The sequence below is a fragment of the Pezoporus occidentalis genome, unplaced genomic scaffold (assembly GCF_034315485.1).
Source record: "Pezoporus occidentalis ecotype Australia unplaced genomic scaffold, CSIRO_AGI_Poc_V1 ctg181, whole genome shotgun sequence".
NCBI classification, from domain to species: Eukaryota; Metazoa; Chordata; class Aves; order Psittaciformes; family Psittacidae; genus Pezoporus; species Pezoporus occidentalis.
The window spans coordinates 723,908-749,697 of NW_026913652.1; the positions used below are offsets into that span (position 1 = coordinate 723,908).

General features: G+C 35.2%; 1 protein-coding gene across 2 annotated transcripts in view; it reads right to left on the bottom strand.

Moving 5' to 3' along the window:
* Positions 1 to 25,790, bottom strand: part of RICTOR (RPTOR independent companion of MTOR complex 2) — a 78,901-nt gene that overhangs the window by 18,600 nt on the left and 34,511 nt on the right. The window contains exons 6-26 of one of the 2 annotated variants that reach the window (XM_062615419.1): positions 25,292 to 25,355; positions 21,267 to 21,393; positions 20,253 to 20,422; positions 19,908 to 19,975; positions 18,561 to 18,628; positions 16,051 to 16,133; positions 15,325 to 15,412; positions 14,293 to 14,383; positions 14,091 to 14,157; positions 13,907 to 13,987; positions 12,204 to 12,304; positions 10,505 to 10,667; positions 10,002 to 10,103; positions 7,999 to 8,045; positions 6,038 to 6,173; positions 5,149 to 5,348; positions 4,050 to 4,176; positions 2,088 to 2,252; positions 1,524 to 1,600; positions 1,336 to 1,414; positions 363 to 472 (exon numbers count right to left, since the gene is read on the bottom strand). In XM_062615419.1, the coding sequence (XP_062471403.1) occupies positions 363 to 472; positions 1,336 to 1,414; positions 1,524 to 1,600; positions 2,088 to 2,252; positions 4,050 to 4,176; positions 5,149 to 5,348; positions 6,038 to 6,173; positions 7,999 to 8,045; positions 10,002 to 10,103; positions 10,505 to 10,667; positions 12,204 to 12,304; positions 13,907 to 13,987; positions 14,091 to 14,157; positions 14,293 to 14,383; positions 15,325 to 15,412; positions 16,051 to 16,133; positions 18,561 to 18,628; positions 19,908 to 19,975; positions 20,253 to 20,422; positions 21,267 to 21,393; positions 25,292 to 25,355 (2,214 nt within the window). Of the gene's footprint in view, positions 1 to 362; positions 473 to 1,335; positions 1,415 to 1,523; positions 1,601 to 2,087; positions 2,253 to 4,049; positions 4,177 to 5,148; positions 5,349 to 6,037; positions 6,174 to 7,998; positions 8,046 to 10,001; positions 10,104 to 10,504; positions 10,668 to 12,203; positions 12,305 to 13,906; positions 13,988 to 14,090; positions 14,158 to 14,292; positions 14,384 to 15,324; positions 15,413 to 16,050; positions 16,134 to 18,560; positions 18,629 to 19,907; positions 19,976 to 20,252; positions 20,423 to 21,266; positions 21,394 to 25,291; positions 25,356 to 25,790 lie in introns of those variants that run through there. The other variant, XM_062615420.1, reaches the window with a different exon arrangement.

Sequence of the window (25,790 nt, forward strand, 5' to 3'; positions counted from 1 at the left end):
CTGCCAGTCCTTCCTGAACAGCCTGTAGCCCTCCACCCCAGTACTCCAACTATGGGACTCATTCCATCAAGTTTCGCCAATGGTATCATAGCTCCACAAACTGACCAACACTTCCACTTTATCCTATTTGTTTCTTATACAGCATGCACTAGTGTACAAGCATTTCAGATATGCGCCTGAGCTATCCGTGCTCCCAGGAGCAGTGTAAATGTTCCCATTAGGCTTTCCCATCCTCAAGTGATGTTATATCAACCCTTGGCTTACCTACTGCAACCCTCTTGCTGTACCCTATCCACCCAGTTTAAAGCTCTCTCAATCAGTCCCACCAGCTTATGCCCGAAGACACATTTTCCAAAATTTACCTTTGGTTGCTCCGACGAACATAGTTATCACCATCAACAGGTTTGCGGTATGTTGTAAGTGCTTCATTTAGCTGCTCTTCGATCAATTCAACATACTTTAAGTTATATTCCTAAAAGAAGACACAGGTTGACACAATACATTTAGTGGCTTATCTTTTTTATAGTATGGTAACTTATAAGGAAGGAATAATTGAAGTCCTCCTTAAGGAAGGCTGAATTTTTTTATGATCTGAAGGTGGGGCTCATCCAAATTACTGCTCTTCATACATACAATGAGTTTGCAGAGTTGACAATTCATACCATGACTATTTTCGTCAATTTGTTAAACGAAGTAAAGAAGGAAATACTTCACAACTGACTTTAAGCTGAAGAATCCCAGCAGACCATCATGCACTTCAGTATTCCTACAAAAGCGCTAGCTTACAAACTAGTAAAAAAATTGCCAGCAGGAATGAGACCAAGCACTTATAGTCAACTGTGAAAACAAAATAATGCATGGAGAGTTTTATTCTATTAATGGCAATGATACATTTTTCTTAATGGTCTTGAGTTCTTATTCACTTCCTAACAGCATAAGCTAATTCTGTCTTCATGAGCTCTAAATTTAACTTTAGCAATAACCAGAGATAACAGGTATCTTGAAGAGTAGTATTTCTTTACATACTTCTCTAGGTACGACCTTAACACAACAATCATTTAGAAAGTCGCTAAACTCCTGAAATATTTCTTTCTGAAAATTTTTGCTGAAATATCCAAATTATATAAAAAGCCTGGATAAATTAAAAGCACGCATGTCCAAAGGAGCTTTGGAACTGCAAGTCCCTGTCAACCTTCTTCAGCAAAATCATTAAGTCACTGAAGCAATAAATACATGGGCATTAGCAATACAGTATTTTAAAGAATCTCTGACCTTAACCTGCATATTCACACTATTCCTCCTATTATCAAGCACACTTTTTATCCTTAGCATTACCTTTTGCCACTTTTCCATTTGTTTTGTTACATAACCTCTTTCATTTAGGTATGAAAACCCCTTTGGGATGGACAGAAATCTGCAAAGTAACATCAGACAGTTAATACTTCAGTAAAATCACATAATTTTAATAAAAAACACTTACTTGTTTCCACAATGTAAAGTCAAAGAGCATACTCAACATTTACCTTAGAAGTAGAAGCAAACCCTTGTCTCCAAGATGAGAAAGAGCTGGTTTCATTTGGATAAGGGCATGAAGATTGGCCTAAAATAATTAAAAATGCATAAGGAGTATCAGAGCATTACATAATTCTGAAAACTACAATTACAATGATCTGCCAGCAAAGCAGCAAGATGTTTTTTACAAAAGGAAGTATCAAATAGCTCCAACCTCCTCCTCATACTATCTGCTTCAGGTACTGCACCTTTTGTCATTAAATATGTATCAAACCAGCTGAATTAGTCTGAATTAATATTTTAAATTAGGCATAATCCAGAAATCTGTATTTTCTTGTCATTAATACTGCAGCATTTTCAGCAAGGGTTTTCAGCAATAGTTCTACATTTTCAAGTATACATAGTTCAAGCATTTTCAGCAATAGTTCTACAAACTATCATGAAGTCCATCAATGACAATCAAGAAAGGAAACCATCAGTAGCTTCTTGCATACTTTTGCTACTGAGGAAAGGGGTGGGGAACAGCTTATGGGGTACTGTACCAAAAAGAGGTTGAAAAGAGAAAAGATGCTCACCTTGTCTTCACATGCCTCATCTAGAATATCAAGCGCCTCAGAAGAAATAGTTTTATTTTTATCATGTAACTGGGTCACCAGTAACTCAATCCCCCAGTTGCTGAAGAACTCTACATTTGCTCTCAGTAACACTCGTAAGTGTTTTGTGGCATACAACCTGCAGCTCTGCAAAAGTAGGGAAAAGCTTCCTTTAACAGAAGAAAAACAGCTAATGTAATTAATGATTTATCAGGTTTTAAAATACATTTCAATGACTGCATTTTACAGCAAGTAGCTGTGATGCACACCTGTAGTGAAACTAGAGTTTCTCAGAGAGCTGTTTCTGTCTTAACAAATGTGAAATTTGAGTCTGAGATCACAAGTAATCTGTTCGCTGCAAGTCTCCTCGGAAATTCCTTATCAATTAGTCATTCACTGTGACAGCAACATATGAAGTAATCAGAATTAGCAGGAAAAATACCCTATAAATGGTCAGTTCAATTGTATACTCTTTCATTTACACAATGATTTGCAAAAACGCTAATAAGCAAATACAAAAATCTCTGGGGATGTTTTAATTTTTTTCCTAAAAGTATTTTATCTTCAAAATGCTTCAAAAACCTTCTAAATAGAAGGTGTTGCTTTCTGTAGTAAGACAGTTCCACAGCACTTGGTTTACTAGTATGAATTTCTCCAAGTGACAGCAGAACAGTTCCCGTATTGCTGTTCAAAACTTACTGAATAAACAGCATGAACTAATCAACATCATTTTCTGTTAGAAAAAAAAATACAAATAAAAAGACACAAATAGGCTTAACTGACAAGAATTTGCAGTGTTCTTGCGTAAGCACAGAACAAGCGTCACAATGTATGTTTCCTAAGAAAGGTGCCACCTATGCTGAGGCAAACATAGCTGGTAGAAAACAACATCAGATGTCCAAATCTTATCTTCAGTTCCTACACCTTTACGGCTATGGCAGATAACCAAGTAAATTTCTTAGATGTTAAAATATAATTGATCTATGCTGGGATGCATGTGAGTACCTGTACTGCAAGAGACAGGTGAACTGGTCCAGGTTGGACACTTGAAAGAAAATGAGAGTGGAAAATGTGAATGTGCATAGTTAATTTCCAAAATTTTGTCTCATTATTTCAACTCAAATATCATGTGCACATTTCTACATATTCAATATACAGAGGCTTATTTTTTGGGAGACAGGAATAACATACCACATGTATCAAGAAAGACCGTGGAACAGTCATTTGCAACTCTGACCTAGGCTGCACAACCATGTTGAAATGGCTTGCATTCCGTTAGTGGTACACCTTGTACTTGGAATAGACAACTAGCAGCGTTAATTATTAAAAGAACAACAGCTATTATGCTGAAATGATCACTTGGTAAGTTAAGCCTGCAGAATAACACAGTAATATAAAAGCAGAATTCAGTGTTACATAGTTTAAGTGTTAACATCTGTCTAGAATGAATCTTTGTTACTGCTGCAACTATACAAGTATGATACAGAGAACAAAAGATCACAATATTCACTCCTTTTAACATAATTCCTGAACAGGAATTAATCAAAATAGCTAGCACAGAATTAAAATAATTATTATTTTCTGTTTGGAGGAAGAAAAGAGAAACTCATGACTCTGATGTGACAATAAAATGGCAAGTAAAATTTACTGCAAATATATTTGAAACAATGAGCTAAGGTGAAAAAATAATCCCAGCTTTATACATACAATGGGCTCTGAGTCCCTGTTTGAATGGCTGAATTCCTTAAGCACAAATACAATGTATGGTGTGAAGTTCACAGCAAACTGAAAAGCTGCATGAGCAGGAGTTTCATTTCTCTGAACACAAAAAAATACATTTTTTTCTTGATATATAACAGCTTTAAAATAAAGTCATACACCTTGAATAACGGAATACACATCTAGTGGCAAATAACGCTGGCACATAAGTAGAATCAGACTCACATCAGTAGCTGCTGTCAGGATTTTAGAAAGGATGACTCTTGCTAACCCATCTCTGCTGTAATCCAAACTGGAAACAGTCAGTTTTAACAAGTGATCCTGGTTCTTCAAAGAACAAAGATTAAGAAGACTGGGGGGAGAGGAGGCGGAAATGGAGAGAGAGAAAAAAAAAATAAATTAGTATTTGAACCCACTCAAACTGATTTATTTCAATCATGAATTTGAACTTAAGTACTTTGAATTAAACTTTAATTTCTATGCATAATACAAAGTAAGTTCTCAGTGAAATTAAGTTAACTCTAACCTGTTACATCTGTGAGAGTCAAATGGGGACCAGATAATGCACTGAACTGCAAATGGGAAAACCCCCAAATGAACATTTTTTTATAACTGCTCAGTAATAATTTTGTCAGCATTCTTTAATTAGTGACTCTGAGCACGAAAAATAGTATTCATGAAGGTCTGTGAACAATTCCTCATTGTAAAACATTCTCAACTGTTCTAGCTTGTCAAAAGGTTAGTGCTATTAACTGTCTACATTTTACTGTAAACTAGGTTTTCTTACACAGAGTACATAGTTTATTTGGACCTGAACAAAATTTTAACTTCACAGCTTCACTCAAAGATATTAGTCTGAATTTGAGGTAAAACATGCATCATGGCATTTCACAAAGAGTATGATACCTGCCAGTTTTTAGTGGTGTGTGGGTTTTTCTGGTTTGTTTGGTTTTGTTTCCCCTCCTCCCCCCATCTTTTCAGTACAGTATCATCCTTCTTGATACTGATTTCTGTCAGATAGATGTGGAATTTTGTGACAGATTCACAAAATCTGTCAGTAACGGCAGCCTAAAAGACTCCTCCTTAACAAAACCCAAACAAACGAGCAAACACTCTCCCCTTCCTCCCAAAATAAAATCCACACAAAAACAAAACCCCTAACACCCCAACAAACAAACAAAAGCACAAAAATACCCCAAACAAATGAATCCCTCCCCCCCAGCTGGGGATCTTTATTTTTCAGCTTTACAGATGATGGTGCTCATGCAGGTTATAATTTTCATTATACCCACAAGCACAGTTTAAACAGAATAAAAACACTCACCACTGAAATACATTGCATTTTTCAAGCATTTTCACTCCATGAGGATGACAAGAAAGAGTACCAAAAAACAGGAAGTAGTGCTGGCTAAGGGTATTCAGTAACCCGTTATTCTGAAGACTACGCTCAGGTTTCATTCCAGATGAAGAGTTAAGCCAATGTACAATATCTTTAACCAAGTCCTCCAGGTAACCTTGTCCATCCTAATAAAACAAAGAAAAAGCTATTTACTAGAACTCAGTGTCTCGTTACTGAAATCGATTATTTTCATTTTCTTAAAACACACAAACACAATAGATACAAAAGAGAAAGGCTGACTGGAAAACACAATTCAGACTAAAGAAAAAGGTTCAAGGCAAATAAAAGGGCTTAAGCTTGGAGACATTTCAGGACCAATTCTATTCTTTCCAGGGAAATGACTGTTCAATGACATATTGCTGTGACCTGAGGCATAAAAATTTTTTAGCACACAAGAAGAAAGGAGGTAGAGAAAGGAAGGATATATGTAGTAAAAACTGAAAGAACTCCAAAGCCTAAGTTGCATTTAATATAGCTGTATTTAATAAAACTTCTACTTATACACAATCATCTTCCTCAGTGCCTCATATGGATAATTTAAGAATCATAGAATCATAGAAGAGTTAGGGTTGGAAAAGGCCTTAAGATCATCTAGTTCTAACCCTCCTGCCATAGGCAGGGACACCTTGCACTAAACCATGCCACCCAAGGCTCTGTCCAACCTGGACTTGAACACCGACCACCAGGGATGGATCTTCAGTTACACTTAATTACATTGTCCATTTTATTTTTAACATCCAAAGTCTAAAGGAGTCTTTACTAAAAAGTGGCATAAAGCAGCACTACTCATTCTAAAGAGCTGAAAATTTCTTACCTCTTCTGATTCAAGAAGAAATTCAGTAAACTGACAACCCACCACAGTGAGCTGCTTAGCCTTGGCATACTCCAGATCCAGGTTGGCATACAATTTACTGCTAGGCTTGTAAAAATATAGCAATCTCCTTACAAACCTACAGAAAGTAAAAAAAATTAGCTGTTTTGCAGTATGACAAGGATAGGCTCCCAGTACAAAATTATGACGGTAGAAAAGTTACATTATCACTAAATTAGTTTATTGGAAATAAATTTTCAAATGTTATTAAAAAGAGTAGCAGGTAGCAGTAATGAGACTATCCAGACACAGCTTCAGAGATGCAACTGTACTACACATTATGAAGTGTTTTCCATGCCATGATTTAAAATCATAGAATCATAGAATAGTTAGGGTTGGAAAGGACCCTAAGATCATCTAGTTCCAACCCCCCTGCCATGGGCAGGGACACCTCACGCTAAACCGTATCACCCAAGCTCTGTCCAACCTGGTCTGGAACACTGCCAGGGATGGAGCACTCACAACCTCCCTGGGTAACCTATTCCAGTGCCTCACCACAAAATCTCTGTGTTCTTAGAACCCACAGCTTCCTTCTTCCCATGCTTGTAATTTACTTTGCTGCAGTTCAGCCTGTGGTGAGTTTCAAAGATTATACTATCTTCACTTAAAAAGCGCAAAACAAGAATTTGTGAAATGAATTTTCTTCACCTACTTTAGTTAATGCTACTGTGAAAAATACATTTTTGTGTTCTGCCATGAAAAGGCCATATTTGTTCTGCAAGAGTATTTTCATTCAGCTCACTTTAGCATTTCTGTAAAATAACACAGTAATTGCAAATGCAGACTCACTCAGACTTTCTGAGATCGTGGTATATGTAACTTGAGTTTTGCATTGCAGAAATAAATCTTCAGCAGAGAGCTTCCCCATGCCAATTCTTTGTCAAAAAATAAACACACACTTGTGCTTAAAAATAACACAGAATGTTCTGTCTGAAGGTGGGTATGTTGAACATTAAGAAAACTTAAATAGAGCACTGAGACTTCTGTAAAAAAGTGAGAGTAAGCCACTATCCCAACTCCAAACACAGGACGAATCACAAAGGCAATTTGAGGGCTTCTTCAAATTTTGTCAAATGAAGTCTATTTTATTCTGGACTACTAGCAATAAATATGTTATACATATTAACTAACACATTTGTATTTGTGCCTATACGCGCATACTCAAATGTATATATATGCATGTACATCTGTAGACACACACTGCATTAACTATATTGCTATAAAATGAACGCATCTCTACCAAAAATATCTGGAATTTCACAAAAGTAGCAGAAATAGCTTTCCATGCTTACAGAACAGAATTACTCTCCAAAGTAATTTCATCAAATAAATTTCTGAAATTCATGTTAAAAGGTACATTCAAGCACTAATTATAGTAACACTATTACCATACATGCACAAAATTAATAAAAATGCCTAAATGCCAACAGATATGAAAGGAACCAGAGCTGTACTTTATTTTCTCCAAATCACAGATGCTTTCCTTGCCATTAAGAGCAACTAGAAATAACTTCCTTTAGTTTTTGGCGAAAGCTGAACTATATGAATGTACAACTGTAGACCTATTGTGTCAAAATTTGTCACGTGTTGACATTAAACAGTAATGTATTAAATATCAAAGAGGTAATACTTCAGGGTTTAAAATGAAAACAGGTGTTTGCAAAGCTGGTATGATTCTTGTTAAGAGAATAAACATATAAAGTATCTGTGCATAGAGAAGAAACTACTGAAGCTTAAAGTCCTATTTAAAGCAAATACTGCAACCTTACTATGCTAATTTTCTAGTTTGCGTCTTATCTAGAGATTACGTTTTAGAAATGTGATATGCAAGAATAGTTTACTGCAATATTAAAACCCAGTTTTTCCAAATTTCTCTCTGCAAAGGAAGGCTAATTTTTACATACCTGTGTAACTGTTCATCTTTATAGTTCCTTAGATTTACATTTGGCCACTAGAAAAATAGCAAATAAAGCATTATATGAAACTTGTACATTAGTCCTTGATTAGTCACTCAAATTTTCTCATTACTGTTAAAGTTATATTTACTAATAAATAGAAGTGTAAGCTTTCTTGCACCTAATGTTACCTATACAATCCCCTTATTTTATTTGCAAACCCACATTTCTTGCCCCAAGAACTATGGTTTTTTTTTCTAGAGAAGGACAGGGAATGACAATCACATGCAATGTGTATATGGCTCCAATTCTAATGAAACCAGGAAACTATGAACAGCTAATGAAAAATGAACAGGTTTTTTCAGTTTCTTCTCTGCAAATACAAAAAAACTGATCTGCATAATAGAGAAATAGTTTTTGTAGTAGTTTCACTATTATTTAAAATAATCACTATTCTGTAACAGTTCACTTAAATACTGCTTATTAAAATGGTATTTAAACTCTTCTGCTGATAGTTCATGAATGTTTTAAGAAGGATCACATGAAGCCATAATACTCTTTCCTGGACCTATTCTTTCTATTATATTTTCCTCTGGTTTTACAGGCATCTGCTGTCTCTGTGGTTTCAGATCTATTTTTGTTGCTACCAGTAAGTATCTTCATAGAACAGATGGAGAAAACCTGCACAAAACATCTTCTTTCCTGCCTAAGTCATACACTTCATTAAAGACATAAAACGCATTACTTAATGATTCGTAGAACTGATTACACTAGTAACAGTGCCACATAAAGTATGAAGCTCTACTGTCAATGACAAAGTTACAATTCCTCCATACTGACCACTGCCACTTTTGCTGCTCTTTTAGCAGCTTAGACAGCAAGCTGAGCAAGTAAAATAAGCAGTAAAGGACCACAGGAGATGCAAGTAGTGGGGTTGTTAGAAAGCTGATGCTCCACAGCTGTCCACAGTCTGTGACAGAGACAAGAAGATCCACATGAGACAGCCAAGTCCAAACACTGGAATCTGGATCCTTCTCATTTGAAGACTAAATATGGACCACTCTGATAACATTATCTTAGTTTATGCTGGTATGCATTTTAACAGAAACAGAAGTGGTAAGAATTAAACCAGGAGACACATAAATTTTTGACAGAAGCTCCTGATTTTGAGACATTAGCAACAGCTTGACAGGACACTAGAAAATCTACTACTGGAGCGGTCTGAGATAGCATGGAAACTGACAGCTTGACTTAAATTTCAGGTAAAAAAATCCTAACACCTTAGTGGTCAACTACATAAAGCTTCCATAGTCCAAGTACTACTCTGATTAATTAGGATCAAGATTCTGAAAAAGTTTCTTGATACCTTTAATACTGAATCAAAAGTTAAAAAGAAAAAAAAAAAAAAGATCTGATTAATCATCACACATGTAGTAATCCAGTAAACTGTGGTTAAAAGCCTCTGAAAAGTGAAATTTGGTGGAACAAAGCTTCTTTACTATACATATTCAGGTCTTTATACAAGACAGACTCTTGCTCTCTCAAGTCTCAAGGGTTGGGGAAAAAAAGGAATGATAAATAATTAACAGAAATAGTTTCTTTTATTGTTTTAATAAAATATTATGATTGTCACCATTAACCCTTGACTGTCCTTTGACCATATCTGTAACAATAAAGAAGACAATAAAATGTTACTTGAGGTAACAACAGAAGTACGGCTTTGATCCACAGAATGACAGGAGCTATTTTGATTTGAAAACTGCACTGAGTACTCATTCAGAAAGTATTTTGTTTAAAAGCTGTGCATTATTCAAGATAATGCCCTGAGATACTTATTTTGTAGAAACAAGCTAATTTTATAATAAACTCTATTATATGAGAATATTTGTATTAGTTCAAAACTTAGGAGACTGCATATGGAATTAATGTTAGAAAGTCAAAGCTCATAGGTGAAATGCAGATTTCTTTCAATCAATTTCATACAACTAATATCACACCCTTTTTAAGCTTACCTTCAGTATGGTCCCTATTAAATTCCAGTTCCAGTCAAGATTCTCTTTATGATTGAGAACTTGGCTGTCTCGAAGATTCATTACAAGCGCTTCTTCTGTATCCTGGAATACAGACATGAAAAAACTCCAGCAAGTTTCCCTGCATCATTTTTTTCAATGTTGTCACATGATATACTTACCAATCATGCAACAATCATTAAAAGGGGTATGCTCCACAGTAGTTTACATTTGAAAGTAAACTGCATGGCTATAATTTAATAGCAAGAGATCACAATTCATCCCAAAAGGCATCAAACCTCGGCTTAATTTCACTCCTCAATTTCTAGAAATACAACATAGTATCCGCAAGTACGTAACACGACAAATTAAATAAAGAAAATGCTACAAAGAAATCATGCAAATGACTCTGAATTAAACCAGAGTGAAGCTTGGGGGGGGGCAGGATCTAAGTGTCCAAAATACGAAGTAAAATTCAGTTTGGAAAAAATTGGTATTGGTATTACCTTTAGAATAAAGATGTCTTTCTGCACACGGTACTGATCCCTTTTTTGGTGTGTTGAGATGGCTTTCTGAATAATGTGATCTAAATGGAGGCTGTAAGGTTTAGGTCCTCTTTTCTTCATCTCATGAAAACGTTTCAAGCAGTTGAGTGCGGCACTTGCTCGTCTAATAGGAAAAATACCCTATGATCAGTATTTGGCAACTGTTATCCAACAGCACACCACTGCTGTACCTTGAATAAATAAACATAGCTCATGAAAGAACCAACCAACAATTTGAAGCAAATAAGAACAACGTAATTTTCATAATACAAGCTTTCATACATCGCTAGGCATCAGTCTTGTACTGAAATGATACAGAAAATTATCTTTCAGAATTTCTAGTACTGAGGAATCTATCACACTTCACAGAAGGTATCGTAAAGCTTAAAGTATTGTGAGATGCACAGCAGAACAACAGTCTGCAGTAAAGTTAAGAGTTGAGTGAGCTAGCTTCAACTTCAACTAACAATGTAATTCTTGTAAATTCTGTTGTTTATGAGTTTTGCCTACCCCACTTGTGTTTTTTTTTTTCCTTTTTTTCCTTGGAGGGTGGCAAGAGTGTAAGCAGTATTTCCGTTCTTTATATCTAAACAGTTCAGCAACCTCATGTAAGAAGTTTTCCAGGAAAAGATAAGTAGTAACAGAAATAAGAGTTGACAAGGACAGAAACAGTAATTACAAACTAGTGGTAGCAGAAAACAACTGAGCAAAATAAAATGAGTAAGCCTAAAATGAGGAGGTAGTCTACCTTTCTTCCTTGTAAACAAAAATTCTCATAGGAGAGTTCATATTATTATTATTTCTATTATTTTCAAGTAAAAATACCTTTGTATTTGGTCACTTATCCAAATTATTCAAACTTAACCCATAACAGGGTTTACAAATTTCCACAGTATGAAACAACACAGTATTATTGACCAAAACCAAGGTGTTGCCCCCCCCCCCAACCCAAAAAATTTTACTTCTACAAAATCACTTTCTTCCAACAAAACCAGGAAGTCCAGGAAGTCTATCAGGTATACTCTATCAGGTATGTTTACAAATGTCAAAAAAAAAAAAAAAAAAAAAAAAGGCAGATAATCCAGAAATGTGTCCCATCTGCTCTTCATCCTTCCTCTGATCCCACAACTTTGCTCAAGCGAAATCTCCTGTGGAGTTTCAGCTATGCCTTTTTTGAAAAATAACTGTGTTATCACCTACCAAAATCTTCTACTGACCTATAAGAAACTTTCAAAACTAAAAAGCAGAAAAGCACCAAGTTTCTTTGAATCACTCTACAAACAGCATTTATTTCACAGTAGTATTTCAGCAAGTGTTTGTAGTTTATTGCTGACAATACAATGAACAATAAAATAGAAAATTATGATACAGTTATCACCACAGTGATGTGATAAGGGAGACCTGGAATGGCATAAGTAATTAGCAAAGATATTTCCTATAATGTTAGAAACCCTCCCCTCAAAAAATAACCATTTAATTTAAACTATCTTTACAAAAAATGCAAGTACATTCGGCAGCAATTATATACACATGCATTTGTTTGCTTTTAAATAAAGATAGTAAAGGTTTCAGCTACCAGAAAACTTGTAGGTTTTCACTCATCTGTAGAAGGAAAAGAAGATGTAAATATTTTTATTTAAGTGAAACTTAGAATTCTTACAGTCTTTTCTCTTTCATGATGTCAAAAGATGCTGCCATGTTCATTAGTGTTGGTAAGCAGTGCAGGTGATGGCTGTGAGAATGAGGAAGAATTGTGTTTGCCTAAAAACAACAGAAGACCAGTTAGAGTAACTGATTGCAACATTTTCAAGCCATCTGTTTAGGATCAACATTTGAAGAATCTACCACTTTTCACAATACTTTCACTAATGGCTTAAAACAATTTTGGATTTCAGAGCCTTCTAATTTATTTAAGTGTTAACATGCAAAAACATGCAAAGCATCACATATCCTGATGTCATGTGTATTAAAGTACAAAGATACCTAAAACCAGAAACACAATTTAAACTGATGATTTCCATTAAAAACTTTCTGCACAAAAAAAAACAACAAAAACCCCCAACTCATTAACTAAATTAACATCCTGAGTTACTAGACATTTAATTGCCTTTGTTTTGGAAAACAGGCAAATATTTTTGGAAACAAAATAATGAAAATAAGAAATTACTTCAGTCTCCTACACTAAATAGAAGCACACGCATTTGTTCAGTATTTTGATGAACAGCTCTCTCTGACTAATGAACTGCCTCTTCAGAAAGCCAAAAAATACCTGTGCTTTGCAGCATACTCAAATGTCAGTAACAGAAATATGGCATACAGTTACTACAAATTCCTCTTTTTAAACTACATGGCTGACTACATACTCAAGAAATTTTCACCAATTGTATAAAGAAAAATTACTGAAGAGGCTAAAGAACAGATCTGTCGTGACCCATGCTGCTGAGCTGAGATGTTGTAAATCACTGTGGTAATAACCTTTTTTTGGACCATTAACCACCACTGAAATGAGTTGATAGTCTAGATTTGCAGACTACATCTGGTAACTTACATTCAAATTTTTGCAAAAGTTGTATTTTGCAATCTTACCATCTCTTAAAAAGTAGGGGTTTTTCAACTCTTTCTGTTTTTCAAATAACTGCAAGAAAAATCATCAAGAAGTGCTCTGCTACATATGCGATTCTCACCATCAAGAGAGGATGAAATAAAAGAACTATTTTGCAAGAATATGACTAACAGCTCCTTGTGAAGCTGACAGATAGCACTGGAGCATATATGAAAATCATCTCTATACTAGAACAGTTTAGATTAAGAGAGTAAGCTACTGTAAAAGGTACATTAGGTTGAGGGAAGGAGAGCAAAGTAAGGTCTGCTTGGCTTCTCTACAGCATGGGTTACCCACAGCAGTGCTAACAGAGCACTCTGCCAAATTGTGGTTGCCTGAATGAGTAATATCAAGTGTCCTGGACACACCAAGCTGAATGTAAAGAAAACTTTTCATTTGCCATCATTCTGAGGAAAAGCAAAAATCAGAAAGTCCTCTTCCCAGACACAGTAACTGATGGGTGAGTTTGCAGGACTCCACCTTAAAATACAACTGGCTAATGAGGCAAGGAAGTATATTGGTGAGAGTTTGGGAGCTGAGGATTATTCTTGGAGCAGAGCCTGTAGCACTTTCAATACATCAAAACCAGGAAGAGTGGTTGGAAAGTATGAAGTGCCAAAAGATGTAGTACAGATTAATCCATTATTCTGATGAAAAATAGATGTTCTACATTCATAACACAAATTCAAAAGCTATAGGTGGAAATACGCTATTTGCAACTAGCTACTGCTCTAGTTATTCTCAGCACAAATTTTACTTACCATGTGCAAAAGTTCTCCTAAAAGGATAGTTGCTCTAACGGACACATGGTCATCACTACTTGTGATCACTTCAACCAGACCCTTCAAAAAGTTAAAGAATTATTACAACACTTAATGTACAACACTTTATTTAAATATTTATAGGTGAAAAGCAGGAAGCATCTATTCAAAAGTCATCAGTTACCTCTAGAAGTCCATTGGTAATAAAAGCTGAAAGCACTAAAGCCAAATAATTATCCATTAGATCAGGCCTAAGGAGAAAAAAAGTACGGAAACAGTTTAGAAACTTAGTTTCTTATTGTGTCTGCAAGAAAAAAAAAAAAAATTTTGTTACCACCACCACAAAACAGAAACAAGGGTTTACAGTAAGCTCATTAAACGCTCACCTTGACCTGGCTCGATGGGGTAATACAGTTTTAGCTTCAGCAGCTACAAAGCCGTCAGAAAGTCTCCAACAGTCCTGAAACCGGCTTGGATCTACGACAATATGGACAATTGTAATTATAACACAGGATTTCATAGTGTTATTTTATCAATACACAAATAACAGTTCCTGCAAAAAATAAAAATTAAAAATAAAAAAATTGAGGTTCCAAATTATAGAAAATTTTGTCAGAAGGGATCTCTAGGAAGTTGTCTAATATACTCCTGAACAAAGTAAAGCTAACTTCAAAGCTACAACAAAGACTGTATACAAGCGTCAATCACAATAATGACATTTCCAAGTCATAAATACATTAAACTTGTTTAACACAAAACACTGCTACACCAAAAAATTGAAAATGTACATCCATATAATGCAAAGTAGCAAGTCTGCAACATAGACCAATATATTTACTTATAAATGTGGAATAAGGATTAAACTTTTATAATCAACTAGTTTGGAGAATTGCTGGAAAGCTACAGCCTGAAACTTGCTCCTTTTGGGCTCATACTTTTGCACTGTGAAAGAAAGCAGAGGATGCTCTTGGGTTTAGAATGGAGTAATTTTAAAGATAAAAGACTAACTCTGCTCAATATAAAGACGTGGAAAAGCATACACTTGCCTCAGGAAAAGTCTGCTTAAGTGCAGTGGAAATAGCTAGTACATACACAATATATAGAAAAGACTGCTCAGTAACTTTTTTGTAACATTTGCTAACTCTTTTAACAGCTCAAGTAAGTCCAATTTGTAGTAATGTGTTTACACAGTCGTTTGCGTAAATGCTCCATTATGCACCACTGGTGATCTTTATCAAACTTACACCACTTAACAGCTGATAAAGAATTTTAAATAGTACTTCAAAGCACCCAATGAATTAGTTGATGAAACAGGTAATAGTGACATAATTTACAGTACAGAGGAGACTGTGAAGGGCTCAAATCTGTAGAAGGGCTTAGTAGACAGAATTCTTCGTGAACTGTTTCTAAATACTCACCTACACTGAGAAGGGCCTCAATAAATTCTTCTGCATTAACAGGGAGAGGAAGGCGAAATATATCATAGAGAACTTCAAGCAGACCTCGCTACCAAAAAAAACAAACAAACCCAGAATGTAATAGATTTACAAAAGCTGTCCTTTTGTTCACTATTAATATTCACGTTGATGTTTCTAGAGTGTGCTAAAACTGGTATAACCTGTTTCAGGATTATTTTTTTTTTGGTAACATGATTATATTGATAAACTGAAATAATCTGAAGAATAAGGGAAGAGGCTTGTTTACTTTAGAATTGTTCCTTATTATCACACTGAAATCTACAGACATTGAAGCTACTTGGATTACAGACTTTTTAGAATAGTTACTGCTGCAACCATCAAATTCTTGGTTTGTAATTTAGAAGAAACATTTTTATTTATCTTGGATTCAACTCTGATTATTATGCTTTAAACTTGTAACTGCAGCTACTGTGGAAACACTTTGACTTGGGACCAGACTTAAAATTATGTATTTTTCTCTCCTCCATTCCCTGCTCTCAGATATACAGGGTGTGCTTCTCATAGGATTTTTATAATGGAATTATAAAGTCAGGGATCAAATAAACACGAGGATAGTGGTCTCAGTGGAGTCTGTGTCTAAACCACTAAATTGTTAAATTTTTAAGAATATTTAAAGTAGAACACCCAATATTACACCTACATCAGTACTAAATGTTTATCACCTACCCGTATTTCCATATTTGGTATACAGAGTACCCCAATAAGAGACTGAATCCCTGAATTTCCAGGTTTGCACAGACTGATAATACCTAGAAAACATTAAATACTTAATAATATTCCTACACCAAAAAACCGCAAACAAAAAAACCAAACCCCAGAACAACAAAACCACAAACCAAATCCATTAAACACACTGAATTTTACTTCCACTTGGGGTACAAGCACAGATAATAGAACTCTCCAATCACAAATATTTTCACCTTTATCATGCCATCTCCTTTCCAACAAATACTACTTAAGAAAACTTCAATTAAAAAGAATTGTTTCTTCATTAAAAACTATAGATATTTTACCCTTTCTGCTGTGCACAGTATTTTTAATTTATCTGCAAAAGCAGCATTCATTAAATAAATGGCAGAAAGAAAAGATGAAATTGTTGATAAAGAATGAATCTTAAACATGGAAGATTTGAATCATCTTGGCAGAACTGTGAGAAGTTTCTCCATCAAAAGCTGTATCTTAGCCTACCATATTATTCAGTTCCTTTTAACCTACATGAATTCTAAGCAGCAAGTTTAAACATCCTTCGAATACCATTCTCTGTGCACAGTTCTAAAACATCTTTTCCTAAATGACTAATGCTCATCTCCAGTTTTAGCATGGGAGATTTAACTTCGCATAAACGCTCAAAGCCTCTCTTATAATTTGGTCCTTTTATACTGTATCTTTGCTCATTTTAATATTTCAATATTAATAGAGAAAACCTTCAAACTGTTTCTAAATGTTACACCTACGGTTTACACTGATCTTTAGCCTCAACTTATATATGTCTCTTCATCAAAAATGTGGCTGCAACGACAGTAATCCTGCTCATTTCCTTGGCCACTTCTCTTCATACTTCACAGAATTAAAATGTACAGAGAGATGCTATTCAGAAAATAAAAAAGCTTCTCCAAAATGCAACTTTAAATGAACAAAAATAATTCACTTTGTCTTACAGATCACAAACCTCAAATCATTATTTGTTAAATATTACTAAAAAATGAAAAATATCATCTACCTATTTATTTTCATTAATATAACTTTAATGAAGTGTTTTATATGAACTTTACTAAAGTCCTGAATTTCAAAACTTCATGTCACAAAAACTTAAGACATGTACATACGGCCATGTACATAATAAGAGCATTTAAGTGTGCTCCAAAATGCACCTCAAAGGTCTTTTCCGAGAGGATGTAGTGGCCACATCCCAAATGCAATGCAGAAATAGGTTTGCGTGCATGCAGTCATTGTTGCACGCCCATTTTATCTCTAAGGACATGACTGCCTATGAGGATAAAGGACATAAGAACCATCAGCTCTGAAGAATAATCCAGCCTGGGAAATCAGGAGAGCCAAACAGTGTAACACAAGCAGATAGTATAGACAGGCAAAAAACCACCCAAAAAGCCAAAATGAGAATCAAAGCCCTGCAGTCTGGTTCAGCTACATGTCCTTTGGAAAGACTAACAGCATAAGGACATCTTTGTATTAAAAATATTTAAGATATTAGGCTCCAACATAAGTAATAAGGCAACTAATGTACCCCAAGAAAATTGTTTCTTCAGCCACTTGAAGTTTCAGGCATATATAATTAGTTCTAAGTCTCTGAGGAGAGTCGCTGCATCTTCCTTACTATCAGAAACTGCTTCCTAAAATTTTAAAGTTGTCACAAACTTCTGAAGCTTCCTCCTCAAACAAGTGAGAACACATGTAGAAAATTTTTAAAGGATACCTGGATATTAAAAGCAGCTTAGTGATCATTTTCAGAACATTAAGGCATAGCAAATAGTCTTACAATGAAGAAGGCTCTCTATACAGTTTGAATCATTAGGAAGCATAGCCTGTAAAAATCCTACTCAAAGTTTTGGTAAATTATCATATAAACCAATAAAGTTTAGTTCCAAGACACCGCCTTGTCTAAAAGAGTGAGCAGTCCCTAAGGCAGTATCTTCATGTTAGGTATTGTAATATTGCAAAGAGAGGATTTAGGAGGAAAAAAAAAAAAAAGAAAATGCTTTTTCAGTTTAGAAGTGTCTTCTACACAAAAAATCCCAAACTATGTCCATCTGTAATTTTCCTTCAGCACTGCGTAGAAGCACGCAGTAATGGAACTGGTAGTATCTCCTCACACAGAAAAAGATTTCTTATTTACACTTGCAGAATGATCTCAAGGGCAAATTCTTACCGTATGATCTTACTTTCAACATCCTCTCACTCAGCAGATGTCAAGAACTACATTCAAGATATAACTTATAAGGCATTCTATATGGGAGGTGGGGAAGTTGTGTCTTGTCAACGTAAACTATGTACGTGTCCTCAAACTTCACAATACCAAACCACATCAGTAGCACTGTAGCAAGTTATTCATAGAAATTAGACATATCAAATTAGACTGTCTCTCAAAACACTCTTGTATACTAGAAAATAAAATTCCCCTTCCAATCATCCAGCTTCAAACAAACAAAAAATCTTACCTGCCCATGATCGAAATGCTGCCACTATTCCCATTTTACTAGCTAGGAAACGTGCTTCTCTGTCCTCTCTGTCATTAAAACAGCAAATGTCACAGTACAGTTAATTACTAAAAACCAACCAGTGTTACTAATGTAGGAAGTAAAAAGTAATTAACAGATCTTAGATGGGTTACAAAATCCAGAGTGAAAGAGATTGTTTACATATGCATATATGTGCGTATATGCATTTATGCAATGTGTACACAAACACACACACAGAGAAAGATTAGAATTTCTGTTACTTCCCCTTTTTCAGGGAAGTTTCCATGGTAGGAGGATAACATCACAAAGTAAACACCCGTATGTGGTCAGATGTATCACTCTGCACCTCCCCTGACAGCAAGTCTACATCACGGATCTAAAGATCTGGATCTTACTTGGTTATCCGGACCTAAGCATCTAATGACATTTGGTAATTAAAAAAAAATGAATAATTCAAGTTGAAAGCAATCTCAGGAGGTCTCTAATACAAAAAGCTGGACAAAGAACTTAACAGCAATCAGACCAGATGTCCTGGTTTCAGCATTTCATGCTCAGTATATGAACTGAGGGGAGTTACCCAGAAGGCCCAGATTGCTCCTTTGGTCGGGCTGGGTATTGGTTGGTGGGTGGTGAGCAACTGGTGCAGCACTTGGGTTTATTGATCTCTTTTCCTCTTTTAGTTCTATATTTTCTCCCCTTATTATTTCCCTTATTATTACTATTGATGGTAGTAATTCTGGTTTTGTACTGTACCTTAGTTACTGGAATGTTCTTATCTAAACCCATAGGGTTTACATTCTTTCAATCCTCCTCCCCATCCCTCCAGGAGTGAGGCGGGTGAAGAAGTGGGGGAGTGAGCAAGAAGCTTTAAGGTTCTGTGTTGCTGTCTGGGCTTAAACCACGACACCAGACCAGGCTACACTCCAGACTTGGGTTTTAGTAACTCTAAAGCATCAAGGCTACAGGACCTCGCTGCACAGCCTATTCTAACACTTAACTAGCCCCACAGAAAATTCCACACACCCCCCTTCTTGCTCCTTATGTCAAGTTGGAACCTCTCTTATTTCAACTTCGCCCTGCTGCTTCCTGTCCTCCCACCATTCACCACCATGAAGGGCCCAGGCTACAGCATCTTCTTAGGTACCAGAAAGGCTGCTATTTGAGGAAGCATGTCCCAGGACCTTCTCCTCTCTGGGCCATGCAAGCCCTTTTAAATGTTAGTTTAGTATTAGGTCAATGCTTTTATTTTCACTTTGGAAAGGAAAACAGTTCAATTCCAGCACCGTGAACGCAACTGATAGCACAAGTAGCAGCACTAGCACTTACTTGACTTGTCCTTCTGCTGTATCTGGATTATGCCTGTAGTGAAAATCCGTGTAAGGAGCTAAAATTCGCTAAACAGAAAAAAAAAAGACAAAAAAAAGACAAAAAAAAAGACATACATTACTTTCACACGAGGATACAGTCAAACGGGTCTTGCCCATTCCTCAGTCTCACTCCAATCTGTCATGCTATTCCTGCTTTATAAATCACTATGGTCTTAGCCTAAAATACTGTATTTTAAAGATTTTGCACTAACACAGAAGGTGAAATCTGAGATTAAATCTTAAACATTTTCATTAGTAATACAATGTTTAATTTCTGTCACTAAATAAGTAAAACTGAACCCACCTCTAATTCTACATCTGCTCGCACATACTGTCGGGTCTTTGGATGATTAATGAGGTGCAAAACTGTAGTTATGAGAGCCTCATTTATTCTGCTCAGCTGACAATCAATCACATTTTTCAAGATGGTACTTAAACCACCCCGAAGAGCGACCACCTCTGGATTCTGAAGTGCTAAATAAAGAAAAACACATCACTTTGACCAGTGGTAGGAAAAAACACATTTCATGGCTTAAATACGACAAACTTGTCTGTTTAGTACATTTAGATTTTTCTTCCTGAACACAGCTGAGGCACATGTAAAGCTTTTAATGGAACTGACTGACTTTAGCAATGAACTGAGATTGTGAAAGGTATATATTACTATAGTATTTTTTATATTCTAATATAAGTATTTTATACTAATCCCAAAGAGTAACAGATTATTTATTTCTTTAAAACAGAAGTTTGTCTTCAAAAAACTGCTGAAATTATTTCATACCGATTTATTTTGAAACAACTTTGATAATCGGCACCAACAGACAAGTATAAGGAGCTGGGATAAGCCACCATCCAGATAGCCTTTACATGGTGGACACATACATTGACTTCGAAAAGCCAGTACTCACTGTAAAAAAAAATTAAAGGAAGATGTTTTGTAGTTCTCCAAAATCCTGTACATTTGTCAGCGTTTCATGGATGGAATTCTCCCTACTTTCAGTCCATTAGATTTAGAAACATCAGCTGCAGCAGGGAAATGTTTTTAATGTAAACTAAAAATTGGCAAGTCTCAACGGAAAGAACAGCACCTGAAATATTCAGCTACTTAGAAGATTTTGATTTTAAGTTAAAGTGGTTTCAGTTTATATCAAACTAATGACTAAAATCCATGAAACTGACATTAAGAGTATTTAACATATGATTATGCCCTCAATTGTTTGAATATCATCTATTCAACACAAACCCACCGAAAAGAATCTCTTAAAAACTGATGACAACCATATAAAAATTTTTCTTAATTAGCTTTCAGTTATCTTACCTAGTTCACAGATAATGGCTATACATGCTCGAACCATTCTGTCTCTTTCTTGAAGACCATCATTTCCAACTGCTATCAAAGAATTAGTAATAGAACTGGGGAACAATGATGCATTCACAGTGATCATCTGCCAAAAATGAAAGAAAAAGCCCTCTGGTTTCTTCACAGGATTTCTCTAAATGTACTCAGAGATTCACCAGCAATCTGTTTCCTAGATACAACCAGACAGACTACTCCATTTATTACTTGGTTATACCTGGCTAATCCTCAGAACTATTTCTTTTGCTCTTGAAATTCTTTGTCAATTTACTTTACCATTCTCTTCCTGCTTCACTTTTTTATTTTTGTATTATATTTTCATAATAGGAAATGGTTAAAAATATGTCTGCTGCAGTGAGAACTATGGATACCTTTTTTTATATTTTTTCCAATAATTTATTGACAATGAATACTATACAATGACACAGTAGATTACAAACTCTCCTAGACTAATTCATACCACAGCAGATTCTTCAATACCTATCCAACTGTTTCATTAGCCAAGACTAAAATCTGCTGTTTCATAGAGATCCTTAGATCGCTGCACACATTTCAAACACATTAAACTGAAAGCAAAGATGAAAAAAAGACCCGTGTCCAATTACAGAAACCAATCCTTCAATTAAAAAAAAAAAAGGCAATAAATTTGATACAAAATAGAACAATGTATTGCTCCTTTACACTGCTGAAGCCCTGCATTATGGAAATCCTCAGCTGCTAGTTTAGGATGATCAGAATTTACACCAGATTCAGGAGCAAACCTCTGTGAACACATTAAAGGCAAAAAAGCCCTGCACCAGAACAACCAACCAATGCCACCAACTCCTTGTCCTCCCTCAAATGAGGCTTTGACTGCAAAGTCTGAGTAACTACATTTTTTCACAGTTTGTGAAAATTAAATATACATAACCTTTTTACTCTCGAACATGAACATCACCAGCAAGATGTACTACAAAGGAGGAAGTAGGTTATCTGACTGCCTAAAAAGGGAACAACGTCATGTGTTACAGCCCACTAAACCATGTAACTTCCTTTTTTTTCTACTAATAAATGAAAGTGAGATGCAAAAAAAAAAAAGGTAAAAGAAAAAAATAAAAAAAAATCCAAACATCTAAATACTTAAAGCTAGTTTCCAAAGGTTTTGTTTAATATCCCTTTCACTGCCAACAAAAGCAAGCTTATCTTATTTTTCCAAAATTGTTTTGCCCTATATTCACTTTACAGCTCCCTTCAGTGTCTCATAGATATCTGTTCAGATAAAAGGGATTAATTGTTTTGCCTTCTTTGCAAAGTACGTCAAAATAAGAAGAGATCAACCATTTTGACAAATACACTGTAACACTTTAACAAGTTCATTTTTAAAATGTGTTTTTGAGAAACTTCTTGTTGTATATAATACTGTCACCCACAAAACAGGAAACTTTAAGATAGGACTCTAAAGAAAAAACAAACTTTTCCCCACCCACACAGTCTTTCACTTTTACAATGCCATGAAGTAAAAAGAATTAGCAGTAGAATGAGCATACCAATCTACTTCTATGTTAGTAGAATAAATATAAGCTTTCACATTTGCTTTCGTTCAGCTCTAAGTATTGAAACGAAGTTCTAAAGACCAAGGACAGGTGATGCAAGGCTACTTACAAGCAGCTATGATGAAATAAGTAAAAAAGACTATCTCTTTCGTGTTTATAAAGATTCCTCTAAAGAAGAGGAAGAAAGAAGGTGGCTCATACTGTACCTAACCCTGACTTCTGCTTTGAAAATAAAAAAATCCTTCTGCCTATTAAATTATTTTTAAAAAATGGTCTTACTGACTTCTATTAGATGGAGAAATAATTTCTGAAGCAACTTTATGCCCTTCTTTTCATGGCTGAAGACACCACTCAACTGTAAAGCTCCTACTAGGAAATACAGATGTGACTACAGTCAAGAGATAGTGAGCACTCAAAAACTTAAAAAAAAAAATCAGATTAGATTTAAAAAAATTATCTTTCTCTTCCTGCATATATTTTTAAAAGAAATTTATTACATACATTTTATAAATTCATTAAACAGGATGTTTTGTATTTTTTCTACTCTATGAAAAGTGTGAGAATATTTTAATTCTGAAGTTTTATATCTATCCTAATGTAAGCATTTTTTCTATCAAAGATAAGGTTAAAGAATTGCATCGAGAATTTGAAACTGAAAATAGTTCTGTGATGCTGGTGGAACCCAGTGCAGCTCTTCCACGGCTCACAGTAAATCATCTGCTGCACAAATGAATTAACTCTGTTCTATCTGCCATGTGCTGTCCTCTTCCAGACCTTTATATAAGCTTTTAGAAATCCTGACATCAAGACACCGAGTCCAAGATACTGCGGGTGATGGAGAGATGGGAAAAGGGCAAGAGACAGTAACAAAAAGAAAGTGTGAAAATATGGAATGTGCCATTTGGGATGTGTGCCACAGTATTCCCTGTGAGAGTGAGCTTTCTCAAGTACTGACTGCCCTATGCCAACGCATGCTTAACTCAGATATGACATGTGAAAGTTGTTAATTTTACTGTCAGGCAGGTGGGTTGGCTTTTTGTTGTCTGACAATGTCTTTTAAGAAAAAAAAGAATGCTCTAAGTAGCAAAAGGTGTTGGGAAACATCTTTCATCAACATAGTTCTCAGCATCAAAGAACATGCACCCAATGCACAGCATCCTTCTACAACGATGGAGGAAAAAGCAGAACTGGTGGTCAGCTCTACGATTTTTTAAATGCTTATCTTTCAGGATCATTTCTTCAAATCAAACTAATGGAGTTACCTCTCTTGCTGCATCTCGTATATTTCAAGCAAGACTAAGAAAAGTCAAAAAAAGTCCAGGAAGCATAAGAACATTGCTCTGACCCAAATAAAACCAATTATGAATCTGTTTCCATTCCTCTTCCCATTTAAGTTATTCTGGCTTCACACTGAAGCTCTCTTTTTAAAGCAGATTAGCAAAGAACTTTTATAAATTGTGACTTCCACAAGGATCCATTCCTTTATGGTAATGTTTTTTGTTTATTTGAGTTTGGGGGACGCGCGGGGTGGTGCTGCAGCTTTAAAACTTTTTGGTGCAACAGTCAATCAAATGTATTATCTCTTTTACAAGACAGAAGCCAAGTGAGCTTATTATACAAGAAGAAATTGCACATCACACTTCCATATTTAGAACTTAAATATATATATTGCTAAAAAAATATATATATACTCACAAAACAGATTAAACACACAATGCTCCTGGGGAACCACTCTTCCAACTACTTATAACTTTACTTGAGGTTGTTTTTGCTAAGATGCTCAGTAGAAGAATATAAGCACAATAAACAATAAGTAAGTCCAATACAAAGGCAGAATACCTTACATAGCTGTATATGCCAATTTCTCTAAAATGAACTTGCAAATGTAGCTACCAGCTTCAAACATCTCAAATCCGTGGGTACACCATGCAGCAACCAGACTACCTACGTCACATTGTGTATCTAAGAAGTACAAATAGCGTGAACCTGTATGGCTAAAGCAATAAGGCTAGAAACATTCCTTCAACTGATTATTCCAGCATTAGCAATTTGTCTCATTTCTCAAATGGCAGAAAATCTCCCATCCTTGATTCACAGATCCTTAAAACACACTTTACAACAAATATAAGTCATTAGATGAAACTTAATATATGGTTCTTATACCCTTGCATTCATTATTTGAGAAGTTTTTCCCAAATCTTGTCCAGTTTGATGTCTATCAAAGGGAAATTAGCAGGATTCTTCTAGCCCACTCAAGATCCTCAGTGGTGAGAGATTAAATTCAAAGCAAGTGTCAGTGCTATCCTTCCTTCTCTCTTTTGAAATATCAGCTATAATTTCTTCTCAAATCAAAGTATGGTATTAGAGACTGTGTAAAAAAAACTGCTGATGAAGAAAACCAGGAGTCAGTATGACTGACAGGCATAGCTGATAAGACCATATATTAGGTTTTACCTTTCTGACTAATCGAAGTGCTTGTGTTCTTTCAACTTCATTACTCTGCTGTATGTCAATGCACCTAAAACAAGTTAAAAAAACACATTTTGTTTATAACATCAACTTTCACCTTAACTGTTAACAATTTGTGTTAATAATTATGAAATTGAATAAACAGAATAAAAGGAGTATTATGACTGATTGTTTAAGAATTCTGCCTTTCAGCAAGCATACTTATTATGATTGGTCAATTAGCTTTGGTTTATATTCTTTCAGGTATCTTCATTAAAATTAAATCACTAGAAAGTTCTCAAATATACTACGGCAAGGCATAATGACATTTGTCATTTCAAATGAGACTAAACAAAGTATTAGTAATGATTCACATCAACATGTTTTGTGTGTGTTCTGGGATCAGAAGTCTTTTTACTCCAACAAGATGAAATAGTACATTAAAACTGACTATGTATATATATTTATAAGCAGAAACACAAATCTGTATCAGTATATTAAAAAC